Below are 24,047 nucleotides of genomic sequence, written 5' to 3'. Positions count from 1 at the left end.
AATTCAGGAGCATCCTGGGCAAATTCAGGAGCATCCTGGGCAATTCAGGAGCATCCTGGGCAAATTCAAGTCCCAAATGTCTTTTTTCCCCCCCAGACTGAGAAAATGCAAGAACCATTCTTCAGATGATTTCGAAATCATGTACCTGGTCACCTCAGATGATGATTTCCAATCATCTAGCCCTGGTACTCATAATACATTGTGACATAACTTGAGGTGTCACTGAATAAATATCCTCAGAATCTTTATAATGTTATAGAAGTCCTATGGAGAATGAGGCTAGAAAAGCATTTTCTCATCTAATTATGGCTAGGTAAGGATTAAGAAGATGTTAGGACTACTAATGTTCCATTTTACATGTGAGAAAACAGAGACTCCCAGAGACTAAGTTAGCTGTCCAAGGTCACCAGTAGAAAGTGACCCTTCTGGAACTCAAGCTTTGAGGTATTGGATCCTGTGCCCTTAATCCTATTCTGTCTTGTGTTAAATGTCTCTGATGTAAATAAGAGGCAGGGAGACAGGAAGCCCTCTAAGATAGATACTGATAATGTGCCCATTGAATAGATATGAAAACTGACCTAGAAGATTAGTATAAACAATTAGATAAGGAAGCTGGTAGGTGATAAAAATACAACAGACTGACTTAAATGCCCTTGCCCACTGCTCCAGCATTCTTATTTGAAAGGGTTTATTGGTCTATCTCTCTCAGTGGTTTTTCTTCATTTGGCTCATGCTTTCAATGGAAGCAGTCCTGAAGGCGGATGCAAAGGAGTTTGTCATGCATTTGCTTTGTCATTTCCCTGGCCCAAGCCTCCCAAAGCTTTGATGTAGCTGTGTATGGTATGAGTCTTGTTTGTGTCCAAGCCTTTCTACAGGCTGTAAAAATCTCCTAAAGCAAATTTAGGTTCTAAAGACACAGTTAGCCATAAGGCTTCCCAGTCATTTCTGGGAATCACAGGTTGTATGATAATAACCATCTCAGATTACAAGAGCAATTATAGGAAAGTAGTCAGTACTGGGCATTAAATAGGAGCTTGGTTGGCTGAGTCACAGGCGAAAGTGAAGGAACACCCTCCCTGCAACCTCCTGCAAGCTCCTTTTTGTCCTCTGCCCAGTGGTTAAGTTTCATTTTCTCTAGAAGTCTTTAGGAATCTGTACTAAACAGCATGGAACACAAGATCATAGAGGTGGAGAACCCTGTATTGGGGACATACAACTATCATTTCCAACAGCAAAAACTTCTCCTGCATTCCCAATGGCATGGTGTATCTTTGGGCCATGCATTAAGCTCCACTTCAGAGAAATCCACTGAAACCATCTGATGTGTTATCATCCCTGTAATTTAGCATTTGCATTTCCTTCCTGGTCCATTCCAGTTCATTCCCATCTGATCCCTCTATATCACTGCCCCACCAACCTCACCCCACTCTAGTCTCACAGCACCATGTTACTTAACTCCAAGCGTGGGTATTCATTTAGATTTTCTGTTGAGCACCTAGATATTTTCATAACAACTTTCTTCAGCTAACAACTCACAACTTGTTAAGCTATCCCAAAATAGCTAGGCTCAGTCTCCTAAAACATTACAAGGTGAACTCCACCCATTATGCAGACAAGCAAAATGAGACACTGCCAAAGAGTTATCCAAAGCCACCCAACCAATGAGTAAATTAGGTTTGATGGACAGGTCTCCTGTGTTTAAATAGCATATTGTTTATATCATTCATTCCTTGCAGCCTTTATTCAACTGACATTTATTAACTGCTTCCTCTAAACACTTATAAATAACAGCAAGCAAAGTGGATTTGATCCGTGCCTTCATAAAGATTACAGGCTACAGTTTTTTCCCTTTACTTTAGTTATACAAATAAAGTTGAATTCATGCATAACCAAGCAGTGTTACCTTTCCTTTTCAATTTGTAGCCCATCTCCCTACAAGTATATGTATATGTATATGTGGAAGAATTTATGATGCAATGAAGTCCTTCCTTCAGCAAATGTCTTGTGAGCATGCCCCTTAGTGCCAGGCACTCTGCTCGTGCTGTGGCTACAACAATGACAGACAAGAGATGTCCTCGAACTCCTGGAGTCCTCACTGTAGCAGGAGACAGACAAAGAACAAACACAGGGGGAAGTAAGCTGTGCAGGAGGTGAAAGCTTTTTAGTATAGTTTTAACTAATTGTAAAATGTCCTCCTTCTCCTTCCGTAGCCCTTCTAGCCTACTTTTCCCACCTTTCTTTCCCAATAAGAAATAAGCAGACAGGTGGGTGGTACATGTGTTGTTTCTGTACCATTGAGTCAGAACCAACTCATAGCACGCCCTCCATCAGGTTTTCAGAGGCTGTAAATCACATGGGAAAGGACCCGCATTTCTGTTGAGGAGCAGCTGGTGAATTCAAACCACATGCCTTTGGGTTGACAGCTAAGCTCCTTACCACTAAGCCACCATAAGCTCCCTAATAGGGAACTCTTTCATACACGTTTTTCTGTGTACCATAGAATTGTAAACAGTTCATAGCAGGCCCTCCAGCAAGTTTTCAGAAGCAGTTAATTGCACAGAGGAGACTGCCCATCCTTCTTCCACAAAGCAGCTGGTGACCTCGAACCCATACCTTTAGTATTGCAGCACTGCTTCTCATCACTAGGCCACCAGAGCTCCCTTTCAGACATGTAGATCTGAAACATGTAGGCATAAACTGTACGATGTCCAGATGGCTGGAGGTAACGGACTAAACTGGGGAAGCTTTACATGAGAAGGGAAGTGAAAGCTGAGGTTTGGGCATACGGGATGTTAGATTCCTGGGGAGGAAACCTTCCAGTGGAAATGTCAAGGAGGCAGACCAAAGCCATCATCTCTCTGCTTCCCAGACAACCCAATTTCCACAAAGCAAATGCCTTATTTATGTAGATAAGAGGTGGCTTGGCTCTCTGCTAGTCCATGAAAGACTCCGAATTACATTCTATCAATTAGTTTGCATGAGCCACCCTGCGATGGCACAATTGGTTCAAATATCAGGCGGTCTGCCTGAAAGGCAGCCCCAAAGATTGTGAAGCAGCTGTCTGCAGGCAATTACTACTAACTTCCCCTCATAGCAACGGGACCACAACACTTTCCTGCTCTGAAATGACACTTCTCCCTTCTTTAAAGCCCACATTTAATTTTACAAGCCATACCAATTTAACACTCAGCCCTCATGTACCCTACACCTTGAATAAATGCAAATCCCAACTCTGTGGCATGGATTATATGGCCTTATGCTCCACATCGCCATGACAACATGACATCATCCCCCAGCACCAACCTACTCAAAACCCAGTTCTCCAAGGGCCCCTGTTCACCCAACGTGGATGTGCTCCTGGCGTCCTCACATCCACATTCACAAATAAAGCTCTGCTGTCAAAGGTTTGCAATGGATGTTTACTGTCATTTTGGGAGGTATATTCCCTTTGTGGCAAATGTTGGGGTTTTTTTGTTCATGAGGGGAAGAATTCTAATGAAAATTACTCTGTATTTAATTAGCAACATTTGTTGATAACATATGGTCTGAGGAGGCTTCCGCAAATAAGGGGCTTTAAATAGTAAACAGAGATATCACTGCACTGAAGCAGATGCTTTCGAAACACACAAGTACAAGGCTGCTTTGCTTGTATATTTCTTCCCCTTCCCCACCCTCAAACGTATTCTTCCTCTTTCTTATTTTCTCCCCCAGATCAAAGTGTGCACTTTCAAAGCAGCAGTGCTGTGGGATAGGCTTGGAGAGCTAATGACTGATGTGCTGTGACTTTAAAAGTCACCACCACCCCCAACATATGAATTATCTGCTACTCATGTTTATTATTTGATATTAATAATGATGTAGTGTGACAAAATGTGTCAGCCAGCTCAAGTGGATCTGGAAGCAGCATTTGGGCACCACGTGTCTGAACTGTACTGAGACCCAATCCCAAATTTCCCCTTGAGTCCAAAGTGCTGGAAGGAGCTGTGTGAAGGATGTAGTGCAGCACGTTGGATCGCCATGGGAGCAGGCTCCCTGTGCAAAGAGGTACACTTTATTCTCGCAGATGCACTCAGAGGAATAGACTTCTCACCTCCTAATAAAAGAAAAGTGTTTCTATTGGGAAGACCTTCACAAGCTGGATCAACAAGTGACTGTAACAAAGGCTTGAGATATCAGAGATGTGAGGATGTGAGTACTGACAAGGTTCAGATCTGTTGCTTATAGCCTCACTGTAAGTTATAGTTGACTTAATGGTACCTAACAACAGCTCAAAGATTTAACTGTTTGAAAGGGAGGCCAGCACTTTTCTTTTTCTGTAAAGTTCCAAGCATTAAATGCTTTAGCCAATGGCCTCTGTGGCCAAGGCAGTGCAAAAGCTGCCACCACCAGCAGTGTACAAACGAACGGACAAAACTTTGTTCTAATAAAACTTTATTGTGGGTGGTGAAATTTAAATTGCCTATGATGTTTAAGTGCCACAATATTACTTCCGCTCTCCAGCCATTTGAGTGTGAAAAGTATTTTTAGCTAGCATTAGACTACACTTAGCCTGTAAACCATAGTTTGCCTGTTTATGGGCCCTGTTTATAGTTTATTATCCTAAAATGAGTCTTTTTATGGCGTATAATCCCAAAATGAAAGACTTAACATTTTCAGTGCTACATACGGGGTGTTGAGTTAAACACTGTCTATGTAAATGTTTCTGTCTTACTTCATTCTTGCGCTGTCCTTTTGAGGTCAATTCTAGTCCTATCACTAATTTATAGATGGGCAAACTGAGGCTCAATTTCACATCTACCAAGAAATATCATTTTTTTCCTCATGGCATCTCCCCGAGTAGATGTCTTCACCTTAATACAGGTCTTTTATCTCCCTCCTCTATGGGACCACCCACTCTCGGCTGCCATTAAATTGGTTTGCCTTATAAGGACTCTCTCTCTCAGGACTCTGAGACAGTGAATCTTTACAGAAGGAGACTATCCATGTGTTTTTCATGAAGCCCCTGTTGGATTTGAACCCGTGACTCTCTGGTTAACGATCCAACATCAAATGCACTATGCCATCATGGCTTTTCTATGGATCGACCGCTACACCTAAAACAATGATTTTCACATGGTAGACATTCAAGATGTGTTATGAAATTAAAAGGGAAATGAAGGCTGTTTAGACACGTGATTAATGACCAGTGGAGCTCAGCACTTCATCTATTTATTCTCTTCCTTCTTTCAAAAGGACTTGGTGTGAAACAGGCTCACATGTTCCTTCGTATTTGGGGGTGTCACTGGGAATGATGCTATTTCTAGACATATGCTTATGAAATTGTGGCCATAAATATCAGATATAATCATTGGTTTTTCTGTTCATTGCCATCGAAAAATTTCCAACTCAGAGTGGCCCTGTGTACATCAGATCCAAGCATCATCCGGTCCTGTGCTATCATTGATGTACTTAGTCCATTTATGCAATCACGGTGCATTTTCATTGTCTTCCAACCTGGGGGATTCATCTTCCAGCACTAGCCTGGACCATATTTGGCTGTGGTCCTTGAAGTCTTCACTGGCTAATAACTAGTTCTCTACTTAGTCAGTCTTAGGCTAAAAGTGTTGCTGAAACCCATCTGCCATCAATGACCCTACTAGTAGCATATCTTATGTCATCACAGCAAGCCACAAACCCCCACAGTACAGCAAACTGATGGGCAGGCATTGGAGAAGGGGTACCAGGAGCAGATGACTTCATTGCACTTTCCAGTGTTCATCTTGCCCTTGGTCTCATGAGCTAACCGACACTTTGGTCCTCTAGGATCCATGACCTTCACCTCAAAATGCTGTGGTTGTTATTGCATTTCCTTTGTGTACTACAGCCATTGTGTGCACTTCAGTAAGTCAGTATGCTGCCGAAAATGGTAGCAGTCCTCAGAGATAAAGCCTGCAGTTGGTTTCAAAGAGGCAGTCACCTCCTTAGTTAAGTTTTCACAAAAACTCTTTGCCATCCAATTAGAACAGATGCATGGCTGATCCCCTGGTGAGTATCTAAGGCTGAAAACCAAATGGAAGGAGAGGCCCATCTTTCTTCCTCATTGTTATTGTTGTTGTTAGGTGCCATTGAGTGGAACATGACTCATAGCAACCCTATGAACAAAAGATCTGAACCCTGTTCTATCTGCACCATCCTCACACTTCCTTACACACAAGAACTCATTACAGCAGTCACTGTGTCAATGCACCTGTTTGAGGTTGAGGGTCTTCCTCTCCTTTTCCTCTCCTTTCCTCTGCATCCTTCCCAATATCATGTCCTTCTCCAAGGAATAACACCTCCTAGCAACATGTCCAAAGTACGTGAGGCAAAGCGTCATCATTCTTGCATCCAAAGAACACTCCAGCTGCACCCTTTCCAAGACATACCTGTTTGTTCTCTCGGCCGTCCATGGGATGTTCAGTGGTCTTCTCCAACAGCACAGCTCAAAGGCATCAATTCTTTATCTGTCATCCTTATTCATTGTCCAGCTTCTCTCCCATAACCACTATATTTAATTTTTGAAATTTAGTGACATGATTATTGTGTATTTGTTTCTTCATATTCATGATTAAAAAAACATTTATTGTGTTCTGGGCCCTGTATTGTGTACAGAAGATTGTAAGTAATTTGGAAGCAGGAATGGCATCCACCTTCTAAACAACATGCCTCTGGAAACTCTAAGAACTTTGATAAATTTCAATAGTTATAGAAAGGCTTCAGGCCTTTTGTTTATAGGGTCACTCTGACTCAATAACAATTAATAACAACAACAACAAATAATTAAAAGCTTCGGCCTTTTATTGAATTCCTGGATTAAGTGCTCAACTGCTAGCAAAAAGGTCAATGTGTTGAACTCAACCAGATATACTGAGTGCATTTTCACCATGCACACAGGAGGTTACCATAATATGCAATCAACTCAATGATAATTGGTTTAGTTTCTGGTTTAGTTGTCACTGAAGTGTTCACCATCGAGAAAGGGAAAGAAATGCGCACAGGGATAGCTGTCAAAGTGTATTATAAGGCTGTATTATTAATTGTTGAGAGGCAGTAAAAAGCCATGGTTTCATAAATGGGTACCGGGGTCAGAAACTGAATTGAAAGCCCAGCTCTGTGGTACCCTGAGACCCTCATCTGTTTACTTACCTTCCCCAAGCCCCTTTTTTCTCCATTTGGAAAGTAGGGGTAATAACAGAACATACCTCTTAGAGCGGCCAGCAGGATAATCCATGAAGCATGCAAACATAAGGACTCAATTGCAGGTGGTTATTTTACTGTGTTGGTAAGCTAGCCATAGAGTGGACATGTGCTGGTAGTATTATGGGATCAGAGGAGAGAGACACTAAACCCATTTTACTTTATCTACCTTGTGGTTGGAGAAAAGTTTGCAGTTAACCTTACCAACCTCAACTGGCAATAAATATTATCAGCCTCTGATCTTTTCAAATCAAAGTTCAATTTTATTTCAGTTCTGGGAAGCATCTCAGAAGAGTTATTTATCTTAATAGCCATGGTCAATTGCACAACAAGGGAAAAGTAATGGGCAGAGGAAAATGCAACCATGAGAAATAGAGTCATTTTTCGACTTATGGCCCCACCAAAAGGTTTCTAAAGCTTCCTCTGCTGGCTGATTTGTCCATGTGGAATGCACCACTCTGCAAAGTATATTAAACATGTGAAATAAATCCAAACTTGGAAGCCAGAGTGGCCCAGAGTCCCAACAGTCCTGAAACAGAGCTTTATTTTGAGATTCAAAAGTGACTGATGTTAACTGGATCAAGACACAAAGCTGTGAGTAGGCAGAACATCTGCAGGAGACAATATGGTGACACAGTTAAGAACTTGGCATGTGGAATCCGACTGCTTATTATGTGTGTGTGATTCTGAACCTCAGTTTCCTTACCTGTAACCAAGGAGATGATAATTATAGTTCAAGAGGATTTACATTAAAAAATATATCTACAATATTTTTAAAGTTAAGTATCTGAGTCTTGAACATACCATGGACCACCAAGAAAACAAACAGGTCTGTCTTGGAGACGGTGAAACCAAGTTTCTCCTTGGAGGCTTGGAGGAATTTTCTGCTTGGAGGAATTTTGAAGCTATTTTTTACCTATTTTTGTCACAAGGCCAGGAGAGACTGGTCCTTAGGAAATGACATCATGCTCAGAAGGGTGGACAGACAGTGCAGGAGAGGAAGACTCCGGATGAGATGGACTGATACAGTAACTGGGGCAAAGGGGATAGGTGTGTCGGAGTCAGTGAGACTGGCTCAGGACAGGGCAGACTTCAGAGCTGCTGAACACAGGGTTACTATGGGTCACAGGTGACTCGATGGCACAGAACAACAACATATGTGTCTTTAAAGGTAGTTATTGCTACATGAATGTTTTGTTGTTATGTGCAGTCAAGTCAATGACAACACATAGTGACCCTGAGAACAAGAGATCGAAACCCTGCCTAATCCTGCACCATCCTCACTATGCCCCATGTGCCCGTGTCCATTGTTACAGCCTCTGTGTCACTTCATATTGCTGAAGATCTCCCTCTCTTTCTCTGACTCACCACCTCTCCTTGTATGACATCTTTTGCCAACATTTAGCCTCAAGTATATGAGACAAATTTTCACCAACCTTGCTACTAAGGAACAGTCTGGCTACTCTTCATCAAGACAGATTTGTTTGTTCTTTTGGCGGTCCATGGGATTTTTCAGTACTCCTCTCCAATCCCACAATTCGAATGCATAGATTATTCTTCTGTCATCCTCACTCACTGTCCAACTTTCAGATACGTAGAAAGCAGTTGAAACTACCATGGCTTGGGTCAAGTGTACCATTGTCTTTAAACTGACCTCTTTACTCCTTGGCCCTTTGAGAGGTCCTTGATGCAAATTTTCCCAATGCAACATGTCTTTTTATTTCTTGACTGCTTTTACCGTGGGTGTTGATTGTGGATCCAAGTAAAATGAAATCCTTAGCACCCTCAATCTTTTCTCCATCTATCATGATGTTGCCTGTTGGTCCATTGGTGAGGATTTTTGTTATCTTGAAGTTGATATATAGTCTACATTGAAGGGTATGAGCATAAATGCTAGCTACTTCTTATCATAAGCAATTTCTCCAGGGCTGAAAAAAGACAAAGAATGGATATTTTCATAATATTTTTTCCCAAAAGGGAGAGAAACAGTGATGGTGCTGATAATTTGACTTCCCAGGTGCTCCTATGAATAGGAAGAACTGACAGATGAAGCCAGGAGTCACTTGCCCAGAGCTCTGTGGCTGTAGTAAAGATTGCCTGACAATAACTGGTGGCAGCCAGCATCCACTTCGTGCTGACACCAGTCAGACCGGACAAGGCAGTGGTGGTTCTGAGGTCCAATTCTCACCTTCTATACTGGACACCTGGGTTCGAATCCCAGTGTTTATGCTACAATCACAGCAGCCCCCCATCTGCCAGTGAAGTCTGGAGTGTTACTTTAATACTAGACCAGTTTCTGTGGAGCTTCTAGACTCAGACAGACCGGGAAGAAAGGGCTGGAAATCTAGTCCTGACAATCAGCCAGTCCTAACTATGTGACTGTGGGTCGCAGTGATCCAATTCACAGCTCCTCACAGGGATGCCGCAGAGCTCAGCCGTATGCCTTTCTCTTGTGCATGGAGTCCTTTGGAGTTGGGAACCAACGAGACAACAGCAAACCACAGCCATAGGGCAGTGTTTAAATCACTGACTAAAGTGAGACTAGCCAGCTGAGGTAGCACATTCGCCCACCTTTTGACCAAAGAACTTAGCCTTTTTGTTTGTGCGAGGCCCTGCAAAGTACGTAGCTGGTCCCTATTAGACAGGAGACACTTCCTCTTCCTGCCTTAACCAGGGGGTTGAGTTATCATTCTGGAATCTAAGGGATAAATTGGGATTCAGTCATGAGTTAACAACTTGAGGTGAGCCAGGGGTCATGGGGGGAAGCCAAAAGCACAGCTGCTGGCCTGGTGGGAAGGAACAGGAATTCGGGGCCCAAATGGATGGGGCTGTCAGGGCGGCCTCCTGCAGTTTGAACTGCAGCCAGCGAACACAGGCCGATTCCTCATCAATGTATAGAGAAGTCTAGGAGGTCTAGCTCTGCTCCAGAGTCTGAGTCAGGACGAGCCGCGGGGGTTTGTATAGGACTGAGCAGGCCGGGAGATCCCCAAGAGCCAGGCATCGTGATAGAGTTCCAAGGGGAGACAGAAAGGGTACCCCCCTCCCCCCAGAGCACCAGACTTGCAGCCTCTGCCCTGTGACTTGGGATAGAAGCTTCTCATAGTGTAGCTCTGTTAGTGCCTAGCGGAAACCTTTCCCATCCTCATGACCTAGTGTGATGGATGCTTAGAGAGATTAACAGCAAAACCAATCACAAATAATGAACGCTTCATCATGTGTTTTGTCAATGTTGCTTACCATTAGCAATGCTCGTTAGTGATAATCATTACAAGAACGGTAGCAAGAGCTGCAAATAGGGAATTGAAACATTTGTACTCTAGCCCAATTCTGCCACATTTGGAAGGATAAAATGTGTGAGGTCTTGAGCTTCTCTTTAATTTCTGACTCTGTGAAATGGCACCAATAATTCCTTCACTATCCATCTTGCGCCCTAGTCAGAGAAATGCCCATCGTGCTTGTTACTGTATCTCCATAGCTTATCAGAGGGTCAGACGTTTTTGGATGGGGACTGCTTTAAGTACTAGCAATGTATTCTTTGACGATTAAACAAGCAGATGTCCAAATTCAGGGAGAGCTTGCTCTAAGAGAAAGCTCTCTCTAAATTGATCCTTGTTTTCCTTCAGCATCTGTGGGCTGGTGCTCAACCTCTCCATGTGACTGGGGATTCCTCAATGCCAAAGGGGCCCTTTAGAGTAGTGACAGAAGATCTTCACCCTGAAACCCACAGCGTCCCTTTTCAGCAGGAAGTAGCTAAGAGAATACGCCATCCCCTTTTCCTTATGACTCAGGGTGAAGTCTCTCTCAGGGAGGAGTGATAGGGAATGGCAAAGGACACACTGGCAAAGAAGATTAATCAGAACTGGCTTTGACAAGCACTGTGGCATTTGGACAAGAACAAACTGGGAGGAGGGTAGAGAGAATAGTGCAACAATGAATGAATGGAAACCCAAAATCTCTGTAAATGTTTATGAAAATTAATAAAATATAATTATAGGGAAAAAAAAGAAAACCGTTAAAAAAAAATATCAAGGAGCTTCCCTGTGTGGAGACTCAAGTCCAGAAGTTTTCACTGCACACCAGGCTCTATGCCTTGGTGGTACTGAGATCTTCCAGAAGGTCAGGCTTTTGTTATTGGATGCTATCAAGTCATTTCTGTTTCAGAGAGACACTATATACAACAGCGTGCAACACCCCCAGCCCTGATTCAGCCTCACAGTGTTCTCTTGTTTGAGCCCATGGTTACAACTCCTGTGTCAATACATCTCATTAACAGTCTTTTTTTCACTAACCTTCTGCTTTACCAAGGACTGCACCTCCTGATAACATGCCCCAAACACATGAGACAATATCATACCATCTTCACTTTGAAGAAGCCTTTCAGCTCCAGATCTTCCAAGATTCATTTGTATGGTGATTCATGGTATATTAATTATTCATCACCAACCCAATTCAAAAGCATTGTCTTTTTCAATTTTCTTATTCATTGTCCAACTTTCACATGTATATTAGGTGATTGTAAAATACCATGATTTGGGTCAGTCCTCACAGTGACATCCTTACTCTTTAGTTCATTAACAAGGTCTTTAACAGCAGGTTTGTACAGAACACTATAATGTTTGATTTTTTTTTAACTGATCATACACTTGTTGCTTGTGTATCCAAATGAAATGAAATCCTCAACAACTTCAATCTCTTCTGTTTATCAGAATGTTGTTTCTTGGTTTACTGTTAAGGATTTTTCTTCTTGTTGGGATGTACTATACTGAAAACTGTACTGTTTGGTCTCCTTCACTATATGTTTTAAGTCTTCTTGGTTTTCACTGAGTAAGGTCGTATTATCTGCTTATATCACAGGTTGTCAATGAATCGTCTAATCCTGATACCACATTCTTCTTTATCTATGCCAGGTTCTTGAATTATTTGCTCATTTCACAAATACAATAAATATGAAAGGATACAATCTTGTTCACATTTCCTGATTTCACACCACTTGGTGTTACTTATTTTACTTGAAAAATTGTTTCTTGGTCTATGTAAAGGTTCCTTTGAACACAATTAACTGCTCTAGAATTCTTTCTTCACAATGTTATCTGTAATTTATTATCATCTACATGGTCAAATGACTTCCCATCGTCAATAAAACTAAAGTATACAGCATTTTTATTAGTCTCTGGTTCCAGTCAAGATTTATCTGACATTAGCAATGATACCCCTTATTCCATCAGATTACTGTTTCAGTCATTTCTAAATAATCTTCAGCAAGATCATACTTGCATGTGACCTTAATGGTATCATTTAATAATTTCTGTATTCTATGGGTTCACTGTTTTGGAAATGAGAACAAGGATGTATTTCTCTAGTCAGTTGGCCAACTAGTTGTATTCCAATTTCTTGGCATAGAGTAATAAGCAAATCCAGGGCTACATCTGTTTGTTGAAACATATCAATTGATATTCCATCAATACCTGGGGCCTTCCTTCGCAACATTGATAATATACTATTTCCTGAAATGGTTCAGTGTTGACCAATTTTTTTTGGTACACTGTGTATTCCTTCCATTTATATTGATGCTTCCTGCATAGTTCAAGATTTTGTTCATGGACTCTCAGTCTTGCAAGTCCAAACTTTCATTTGTTCTTCAGTTCTCTCAGCTTGAGGAATACTGAGCTTGTTCTTCCTTTTTGGTTTCCCGACTCCAGCTCTTTGTCCATTTAATTACAATATGTTGCCTTGTTTTTTCATGCTGCCCTTTGAAATCTTCTGATCACCTCACTTCCTTCAGCATTTCTTTGCTTTGCTTTGGCCTCTCCACATTCTATTGCAAATTTCAAGGTCTCTTCTGGCATCTATTTTAGCCTTTTTTTTCATTGTCTTTGCAGTGACTGTTTCCTCATGGATGATGACACTGATGTTGTCCCACAGATTATCTGATCTCCAGTTATTAGTGTTATCAAGACATCAAATCAATTCTTGAGACTTTTTAAATTTAATTGATATAGACCTAAGGTGATATTTTTATTCTCCTGGACTTGTTTTTATTTTCTTTGGCTTTAATTTTAATTTTCAAATGAGTCATTGATGGTTAGCTCCACAGTCAGCCCTTGGCATTGTTTTAACTGCAGTACTTTATCTTCTCCATCGACTCTTTCCAAAGATGTAGTCAGTCTGATCCCCGTGTAGTTTATAGGATAAGTTCCATGTATATAGTTGACATCTTTGTTATTTAAAAAGGTATTTGCAAAAAATAAATCATTGATTTTATGAAATTCTATTATCCAATCTCCAGGCTTGTTTCTGAGTTGTTATTGTTGTTGTGTGCTGTTGAGTTGCTTGCGACTCATAGCAACCCTATGTACAACAGCCCTAAACTCTGCTCTGTCCTGTGTCAATCCTTCCCGATTACCCCAGTCACTGAATCAATCCACCTCATAGAGGGTCTTCCCCTCCTGCGCTGTCCCTCCACCCTCCCAAGCATGATGTCCGTCTCCGAGGATCTGTCCCTCCTTACAATATGTCCAAAATATGTCAAACGAAGCCTCAGAATCCTTGCCTCTAAGAACAACCCAGTTCAACCCTCTCCAGGATGAATCTGTTTGTTTTCTTATCGTATTTGTTTATTTTGTAATTATCATGTCACTCAGTGATTCCACTTCTGGTTATGAATATTATATAATTAAGACAAATGCTTGTACATCAGTGTTCATGGCAGCATTGTTCACAATATCCAAAAGGTAGAGATAACCCAGGGTCATTCTATAAATGAATGGATAAACAAAATGTGGTCTATCCATATAATAGAATACTATTCAGTGACAAAGAGAAATAAAATTATGATACATACTACAATATAGATGAGCACTGAAGACATTATGCTGAGAAATATTGTGTGTGCCATTGAGTCAGAAGTGACTTACAGCTGACCCTCCAGTGGGTTTTCAGAGACAGTAAATTGCATCGAGGGAGCTTGCCCATCCTTCTCCAGTGGAGCAGCGGATGGATTCGAACCACATGCCTTTGGGATTGCAGCCAGCTTCTTACCAATAAAAGAACATACTCGCGGCTCCCTGGTCCATTGGCACAATGGTTGCTGTTAAGTCAATTCTGCTTCATAGTAGCCCTGTCGTACAAAGCTGAACTGCCCTGTGAAATGTCCAAGGCGGTGAATCATTATGGAAGCAAACTGCCACATCTTTTTCCACAGACTAGCTGGTGGGTTCAAACAACCAACCTTTCCATTAGTAGCTGGGTGGGGGGTATTAACTTGATGTGTGCCGTCGAAGCATATCCAACTAGTACAGGAGGAGATTGCCCCTCTTTCTCCAGCAAAGTATCTGGTGGATTCAAACCGTGCACCTTCAGGATTGCAGCACAACTTCTTGCCACTAGGCCACCAGAGCTCCCCAGTAGCTGAGTGTTTTAACCTCTGTGCATTCAGGTTTCTTTTGAATGAGCCCACTTATATGCAATACAATATCTAGTCTAAGTAAATGTAAATATATAATAGTAGATTAATGGTTACAAGGGGATTGATTGAGGGTGAAGAAAGTAAACTGATACTTAAGTAATGAATTTCAGTTTAAAGAGATGAAAAATTTTGGAAATAGTGATGATAGTTGCACAAAATTGTAAATGTTAAGTCAGGAAAATGTAGCTTAAAAATTTACAATACATGTTAAGTTCACAGTAGCTAAAAGTGTACATTTTAAAGTGGTTCCAATTGCAAAGGGAGCTCTGGTGGCCTAGTGGTAAGACGCTGCACTGCAATCCTGAAGGCACGCAGTTCAAGGCCACCGGCTGCTCCGTGGGAGAGGGATGGGCATTCTCCTCCCATGTGACTGTCTCTGAAAACCCACTGTGTGGTTCACTTCTGACTCAGCAGTCCACAACAAAAACAACATACATAAATTGAGTCTATTGTTTTCCTAACTCTGGAGAAAGAACATATATTTGGCAACACTTGTTCACTCAAAAAATATTTACTGTCTTCTATGTGCCAAGGACTTAATTTATTTAATGTATTTAATATGCAGCATAACCAAGTCCACACAGCTCCTGTGTTCATATAGTTTACAGAACACGAAAGGATTCCTTTTTTAATAGCAGTCACACAAATGAACTGAATTATGAATGCAAAGATAGCTAGAAAGGAAGTTTAGCACTTTCTTAAAGAGATTGAACACAAAAACCAAATTTATACCATTCAATCAAGGGACAACTTCTCTGGGAAAGTGGAACTCTTAAACTGAGGAGATAGCCCGGTGAAGGTAGGCTGGGGAGATACCAGTAGGTCTGGAGTGGTCCTGAGTATAATGAAACAGAGGCTCTGGATTAAAGTAGGAGTTCACTGCATCCGCGCTTATTATTCTGGAAAATCACTTCAGGTGCGGAAAAGAAAGGATGGAGGTGGTTCTGCAAGAATAATGATGAGTAAATGAAATGCTACATCTGAGGGACCATTCAAAGGCTTGAGTCAGCAGAGCCTGGCCTTCTGCCCAGACGCGGGGTAGGACAGTCTCTCCTCTGCGGAGAGTTATGAGTCAGACACCCACAGACCAGTGAATGAGTGAGCGTGGCATTTCCCATAGCCTCAGGTTTCTGCCTTCCAGACTCCCTTGGGCAAGGCTAAGCCCTGTTCCCCTCTTCACTCCACCTGTCTCTGGATGCCAGTGGCTCTCTGACTTTGCACCCCCCACTGCTGATGTCTCATTTTATGTCATGTGTTGCCTTGAGCCAAAAGAAACCTAGAACTATAGTTTCTAAGATTTCAAAATCCAGAGAAGATGATGAAAACATAGTAATTGCCTTGGAAATGGTAATAGTTCATAGGTGTAGCGTATACTTGGGGAAAGTTCTAATCAACTTGATTTGATGCTAATCCCAGGCGATTGCTCTATGAACTCCTTGGCAACTTTCTACAAATCTCTCTTGCATTTGCCTAACAAGTTAATTAACACTTCCTGTCACTCTGGCAGCTTTGGAGGGAATGGGAGGGGGATGTGCCAGCCTGCGGGGCCCAAGGTTAACCCTGCACTCACCCGACCTGGGGAGAAAGGCCGCTGAGAGGAGGATCATCAAGTCAGAGGGCTTGACACTGTGCTTCTCTGATTCCACCTGCAGCTGGGGCACCCAGGGCGACTTCTCCACGACCCACGCGCTGCCTGCTGTGAAGGTGAAGCTGTTCACCGAAAGCACCGGAGTCCTGGCCTTGGAGGACAAGGAGCTTGGACGGGTAAGCTCTTCCTATCCAAAAAGAATTCAAGCAAGGTCTCCAAGGAGGGTGTCCCCCAGTAAGCTGAGCGGTGAGACTGTCCTCACTGCATGGGTCATCATAAGGCAGAATGCCAACTGCTGAAAAGTCATGCTGTGAGCGTCCATTGTAGGCTCCACTCCTTGGTGGCTGTGTGACTTAGGCAGGGCCCTCAACCTCTGCAGACCTCATCTTCGCCTCTATAGACCTGCCTAAGGGTGGTGTATCCTGCAGAAGTCAAAGCCGGGCTCCAAATGAGAGAACTGTCAGATCCACACACACTTCCAGAGCAAATATTTGTAATGCTTCTTTAGCAAACCTGTTCACCTAATAATTTTTACAGTCAGCAGAATGTCATGACCCAAAGAAAAACACCTGTCACTGAGTCAAGTTTAACTCATGACAACCCCATGTATGCCAGAGTAGAACTCTGTTCCTCCTGATTTTCTACTTTTTAAAAAAGTAGATTATTTTTTAAAAAGTAGTGCCACTTCCCCTTTTGTCATTCAGGATGCCTTTGAAGGGACTTGAACCTACAGCCTTTCACTTAAAAGTTGAGCATCTGAACCATTTATCACCCAGGACTCTTTCATAATATAACCTGTAGCCATCAACTCAATTACAGTTTCAAAGACTGTAAGTTTTTACAGGAAGAGGCTACCTATCTTTCTCCCTTGGAGCAGCTGATGGATTTGAACCGCTGACCTTTCAGTTAGCTGAGCAACATGCACACACTACAGTACCAGAGGTCCCAGTCTTAATATAAAACTCAAAAAGTCACTGCCATCAAGTTGGTTCTGACTTAAAGCAACCCTCAGCTGGGTTTCTGAGACTGTAAATCATACAGAGAGAGAGACTGCCCAGCTTTCTCCCTCAAAATTGATTCAAGCCAGCAGAAAGCCTGTGGCCTCTGGGGCAGCAGCACAACCAGAGCTCCCTAATCATAATATAAAAGAGAATGTAGGGAGAAACAATTGCTAATAAAATAATCATTATGTGAGTAGGCATGCAGGAATAACTGCACTTGGTGTTTGTATGAGCTGTCAAGTCAGAGCTCTCCCATGGGTTCTCAGAGGCTATAAATCACACGGGAGGAGTTTGCCATGTTTCTCCTGTGGAGCAGGTGGTTGATTTGAATCGCCTGCCTTTGGTTGGCAGCACAACTCTTTATCCAGTAGGTCATCAGAGCTCCTTATGACTACATTAGAAGATCTAAAGAAGTAGTGTGTGACTTACATCCATGTGTCCACTCACTGTGAATGAAAAACCGACAATACACTGAGTGGAGGAATCAAAAGCCTCAGTATCAATACGGTGATTTTCCAAAATGGTAAACAACGCTTGAGAAGATCGCCTTGATTTCTCTGTACAAGTACCAAAGATATTTAGTGTTAATGTGTAAAATAGAGTTATAATTTAGAATAAGTTAATTATAAATTATAAAGGTGTTTCCCCTCCAATACTGCATGGTAGGAATATTCAAAAGCCAGCTGAGATCCCAGATGACTCCACTTCCTAGAAGATTAGCTCACACAAAACAGAATGTCCAGCATCCCGGACCCTTTATGATTAAATGTTAGTTGGGCCCAGTCCCACTTATTCTATCTAACAAAAATATACCCAGCATTTCTGAAATATCTCTGAGCAGTGATAATCACCAGTCCCCCCCACTGGTAACAATGAAAGTAATTGTGGTTGTTCTTGTTGTTGTTGTGTTGTTAAGTGCCGTCCAGTCGCAGGCGACTCATAGCGACCCTATGAAGGAGAGTCCTCAGCGCTTGGGTGCCTTTCATCCTCTCTCCAGGTTCATAGGGTTTCCAGAGGCAAGCTATTACGGAAGTGGATGCCACTCTTCCTTCCAAATGAAAGTAATTAAGAGACAATATTCCATCTTGCCCACATTATTATTGAACTGACTCATAGATTCTCACAGAATCCATCAACATTGCAACTGAAGGCTTGAATTTGTTCTTCAATTATTTCAGCTTGAAAAATGTGTTTCCCTTTTGTTTTTCTAACTCCAGCTCTTTATATCTTTTGTTACAACACTTGGCTTTGTATTGTCAAGCTGCCTTTGAAATCTTCTATTCCTCTTTCTTACTTCACCATTTCTTCCCTTTGTTTTGGCCTCTCTGTATTCTAGTGCAAGTCTCAGAGTCTTTTCTGTCATACATTTTGGCCTGTCTTTCTTGTCTTCATAATGAGTTTTTATTTACTTCAGGGATGATATCCTTGATGTCATCCCACATCATCTAGTCTTGAGTCATTAATGTTCAATGCATCATATATGTTGTTGAGATGTTTTTTTTACATCCAGTTGGTATAAACTCCAGGTCATATTTTGGTTCTCATGGACTTGTTTTCATTTTCTTCAGCTTCAGCTTGAACTTTCACTTGAGTAATTGATGGGTCTGTTTGATAGTCCATCAGTCAAAAGAAGATGGAAAAATAAACAGAGTCATTGTTCAAAAAAATTAATAAATACTGAACCATTACAGGAAGGAGCATATTATCAAGAACTGATAGTTCAAACGAAGAAGTTAAAGTTATACTGGAAATATTGGCAAAAAATAAGATCTCAGGAATTTATATAATGCCAACTGATACATTTTGACAAATAGATGCAGCCCTGAATGAGTTCTTTTTTGTACCAAGAAATTTGGAACATAGCTCTACCTAGCCAACTGACTAGGATAGATCTAGAATTGTTCTTATTTTCAAAATAATGTGATCCAGCAGAAGGTGGAAATCACACACAAGTAAACTCTAGCTGAAGATAATTTTAAAATGGCTAGGACAATATATTGACAGTGATAATCAGAAATTCAAGCTGGATTCAAAAAAGGTCATGGAATGGGGAATAGCAGTGCTGTTGTCAGATGGATCTTGGCTGAAAGTAAAGAATACCAGAAAGATGTTGACTTGGGTTTCATTGACTTTGCAAAGGTGTTTGACTGTGTGGATCATGATAAATGTGTGGCTAACATTGAGAAGAATGGGAATCCCGGGGTACTTAATTGTGCTTATCCAAAACTAACAGCAGGACCAAGAAGTAGTTGTCAGAACAGAACAAAGAAACACTGCTTGGTTTAAAATAAGGAAAGGTGACTGTCTGGGTTGTATCCTTTCTCCACATCTGTTCAGTCTGTTTTCTGAGCAAATCATTTGAAAAGCTATATTATGTGAAGAAGAATGTGGCATTAGTATTGGAAGAATATTCATCATCAACCTGCTTTATGCAATAAACAACCATGTTTGCAGAAAGTGAGGAAGACTTGAATCACTTATTATAGAAGATCAAAAGATCAATACAGCCTTCAAAATGGATTACCTATCAAGAAAACAAAATCATCTTTGGATTAATAGACAACATCATGCTAGATGGAGAAAAGACTAAAGTTGCTAATAATTTCCTTTTACTTGGATCCACAATCAACACCCATGGTAACAGCAGTCAAGAAACCAAAAAGATGTTGCATTGGGAAGATCTTCTGTCAAGGACCTCTTGAAAATGCTAAAGAGCAAGAATATCAGTTTAAAGAATAAAGTGTCCCTATTTCAAGCTATGAAATTTTTATTTACTTCGTATGCATCTGGAATTTATACAATGAATAAAGACCAAAGAAGAACTGATGTTTTGTTTGTTTGTTTTTTAATTCTGGTGTGGGCAAAAAGTATGGAATGGACTGCCAAAAACAACAAATCAATCTGTCTTGGAGGAAATGCAACCAAGGTGCTTCTTAGAGGCAAGGATGGGGAAACTTCATCTCACATATTTTGGACAGGATATTAAGAGGGACCAAACCCTGGGAAAAGACATCATTCTGGGAAGGGTGGCGATCAGGGAAAGTACAATACCCGTCAGGGAGAAGGACTGACACAGTGGCTGTGATAATGGGCTCACACATGAGGATCATGAGGTTTGCCCATCGTGGGGCCAGTCTCGACTCTGTGGTTCATAGAGTTGCGCTGAGCTGTCACCTAACAACAACGTTTTTCTTGCCTCTCAGCAATGTACTATCAACCAGGCAGTCAGACAGTTGAGATATGCTTCTTGCTTACTTAAAAAGATTTCATGACCCCCCCATCTCCTAAAAAAAAATATAAATATTTTTAAATTGCATGATCTAGCCTCTGCTTTCCTCTTAAGCCTTATCAGCTACCATATTACCTCCTTGTCCACCATATCCCATCATAATTGGCTAGATTTTCATTCCTCCAGTAAACCAAATCACTCCTATCAGAAAAGCCTCCTCTCTGCCTAGAATATTCTCCTTCTCAGTTTATCAAAATCCTACTTCCTTCTCTTTCTCATCCTGGGTCCTCCTTGGAGATTCATTTTCTGTTTCAAATTCTCTTCCACTTCTCCACGTTCTCAAACAAACTTAGCATCAATGAGTAAGAGAGAAATGGAATTTATGGAAATTTTGGATTCCATCTCCCTGGTTGGTCTATAAATTCTTCATAAGACTAGAAATCTATTTTGTTCACCAGTCTACACCCAAAACCCAACACATGAATGTTTACTAAACTTTCTATATTGCTGGTTGAATCCATCCTCCCTTCTAAAGACAGAGTGATCTTGACCAAGTCCTTTAACTCCCTTAAGCCTCTGATGTATATACATAGAATGAAGACCCCTCACCCCTTTGGCCGACCAGACAGACACATAACAACAGGAAGAACACATTCCTCATGATTTCTTTTTCTTCCCTTTTCATTTTCAATTCCATTATTTCAATTATAATCTATAAAACTAACGCAGGATCGTCTTATGAAGACAGAGACCACAGATGGAAGTAACTCAAAAAGTAAACAAGGCTAACAGCAAAAGCAATGCCTTCCCTTTAGACCCTGAAGGAGAAATAAAAAGGATAAAAGGTTTAGCTGTTTGCTTTGAAAAATGGCAAGTGTTCATTGCAATGCCTAGAAAAAGAGAGACACATAGACTCATTGCAATCAAGCCATGTCCAGCTGATGACAGCTTCATGTTTTATAGAACAATAGGGATTTTATAGGATTTTGGCTCTAGCCTTTAGGAATCTCATATTTCACCAGACTTTTCTTCGACGCTGCTACTGGATAAGTTTAAATTTCCCACTCTTTAGTTAGTAATCAAGTGCAAACAATTTTTCCACCCTTAAACCTAGACTGAAGGAAATACCTACTTTTCTTTTTTAAAAAAAATATTTCTTTACTTTTTTGCATAAAAACAGTTGTTAAGAATCATGAGCATCTCAGAGGCTGAGGGTATCAGTCATTGGATGGGACAAATATAACCCACCAGTCCAGGAACATTCAACTTGACTCAATAGCTGTGTTTCAATGGCATATGGTCCCCTGGAGATGCCTTGGCAGATATGCATTTTTCTGGACTCCCTAGTCCACAGCATTTCTAGATTTTAAAAGGTGGTCATGCTCAGAAATTTGAAAATCATGGGGCTGTTCATAACTCATTTAATAGAGGAGAAAACTGATTCAAAGGGAGAGAACAAATCTTCCCAGAGCCACCTTGTTACTTGAGGTCCCCGAGTTGCAAATGTACCACTGTGCCGAGGACTTTATATGCATCTCCTTATTGATTCCTCACAATAACCCTAGTGAGGCAGGTGTGGTCATTGCTCCTATTATACAGAAGCACAATCTGAGGCCTGGGAAGGAACTGCCAAGAATAACGTCAACTCGCTACACTATTGTCCCTAAGGAACAGTACTAGTAATTGCTAAGTGCTCAGATGCTAACCAAAAGGACAGCAGTTCAAATCCACCAGCTGCTTGGTGGTAAAAAGGCATGGCCACGTGCTTCTATAAAGATTCACAGCCTCAGAAACCCTATTAAACTGTTCGGTGCAGTCCTTTAGGGTTTTTCTGAGTCAACACAATGGGACAACAACACATGACCTGTAATTTTTCCTTTGCATTGTTTGTCATCTTTTGTAATGATCTAAGGAGTGCTGGTGCACAGTGATTAAGCATGAACATCAGAGGGTAAAGCCCTACAGTCACTCTGAAGAACAACGACTAAGCAATGTGTGCTTCTAAAGATCACAGCCTCATCTGGGATTGTTGTGGGTCAGAATTGCCTTGATAGCTCCTCAAGATATCATTGTACCTTAGCAAAGATATAGCCACAGGCTCTGCTATTGTTTCCAATCAATGATGTACACACAGTTTGCTTTTTGACCTGGGCTGCAATCCCTCAAGGCAACAACATACTTCCCACTTCCTCTCTGGGTTTCCTATTCCCATCTATTGTTCTTTCTTGCCCCTTCTGAGTTTTGTTATAGGGGAGCCTTTTTTATTTCAGTAAAGACCACAAGCTTATGACAGAACCACAAAGCCATTCATTTCTTTATGTTTGTCTGCTTCTTAAGCACCATCATATAGTCTTTCAATATGGTTTACTATATTTATGCCAAAGAGACTTCCTATCATTTGCTATGGGGTTATTATTCTTGGCTCTTGTGTTGACTGGGAAGGTATGTCCTCCCCTCTGCATCCAAAGACAGTACCTAGTTGAGTAGACAGAGCTGTTTTTAAAAGTGAGGTGATCTGCTGGCCCCCAGGGAGAGTGTTTCTAGCCCTTAACACTTCCCAAGCTGAGCAACACACAATCACATTCTTAAATTTATTTATTCGATACCTTCTGATTTGTTTCCTTTTTACGAATCCTTTTAGGAGTAAAAAACCATGGTCATTTTGAAAAATGAATACATAAAGCCATGTAAGTGGCTGAGTATCCCCCAAAACAGCTAGAATAGTACGTAGACAGAGAACTGCCAGATGTTCAGACTGAATTTAGAAGATGCTTCTGCACCAGGGATATCATTGCTGATGTCAGATGGATCCTGGCTTAAAGTAAATAATTCTAGAAGAATGTCTATTTATGTTTTATTGATTTTACCAAGGCATTTGACTATGTGGATCATAATAAATTATGGTAATGTTGAGATGAATGGGGATTTCAGAACACTTAATCGTGTTCTTGCGAAACTTATACCTAGACCAAGAGGCTCTTGTGCAAAAACAGACCAAGGGAATACTGCATGGTTTAAATTTATAAGGTATATGATAGGGTTCTAGTCTCTCTCCCTAACTGTTTAATCTGTCTGCTGAGCAGATTATTAGAGAAGCAGGACACTATGAAGAAGAATATGGCATCAAGATTGGAGGAATATTCATCAATAACCTTGGTTATGCATATGGCACAACCTCGAGAGTGAAAAATGATGACTTGAAATGCTTGCTGCAAAAGGTCAAAGAATACAGCCTTCAATATGGATTGCATTTCAATGTCAAAAAAATGAAAATCCTCACCACCAGACCTATAGCAGTATCATGATGGATGAAGAATTGAAATTCTTGATGACTTCATCTTACTTGGATCCACAACCAATACACTTAATACTAGCAGTCAGGAGATCAGAGTATGCATTGCACTTGGAAAGTCTGTAGTCAGGGACATCTCCAAATTACTGAGGAGTAATGATGTCAGCTTGAGGACTACGGTGTGTCTGATTCATGTCATGTTCCTTCCAGTTACAGACTATGTATCTGAGGCCTGGAAAGTAACTAAGAATGATAGA

The 24,047-nt window shown here is 41.2% G+C and overlaps 1 protein-coding gene across 1 annotated transcript in view; it reads left to right on the top strand.

The window, feature by feature from the left end:
- Positions 1 to 24,047, top strand: part of CADPS (Ca++-dependent secretion activator) — a 560,788-nt gene that overhangs the window by 285,011 nt on the left and 251,730 nt on the right. Inside the window, exon 8 of the mRNA XM_006893865.1 lies at positions 16,333 to 16,444. Coding sequence (XP_006893927.1) covers positions 16,333 to 16,444 — 112 coding nt within the window. The remainder of the gene's footprint in view (positions 1 to 16,332; positions 16,445 to 24,047) is intronic.

The sequence above is a fragment of the Elephantulus edwardii genome, unplaced genomic scaffold, assembly GCF_000299155.1.
Source record: "Elephantulus edwardii isolate Elephantulus edwardi_28Jun2011 unplaced genomic scaffold, EleEdw1.0 scaffold00132, whole genome shotgun sequence".
In the NCBI taxonomy this organism is placed as follows: domain Eukaryota; kingdom Metazoa; phylum Chordata; class Mammalia; order Macroscelidea; family Macroscelididae; genus Elephantulus; species Elephantulus edwardii.
Note: the sequence above shows the minus strand (reverse complement) of the source record. Positions and strands in the feature narration are given on the sequence as shown.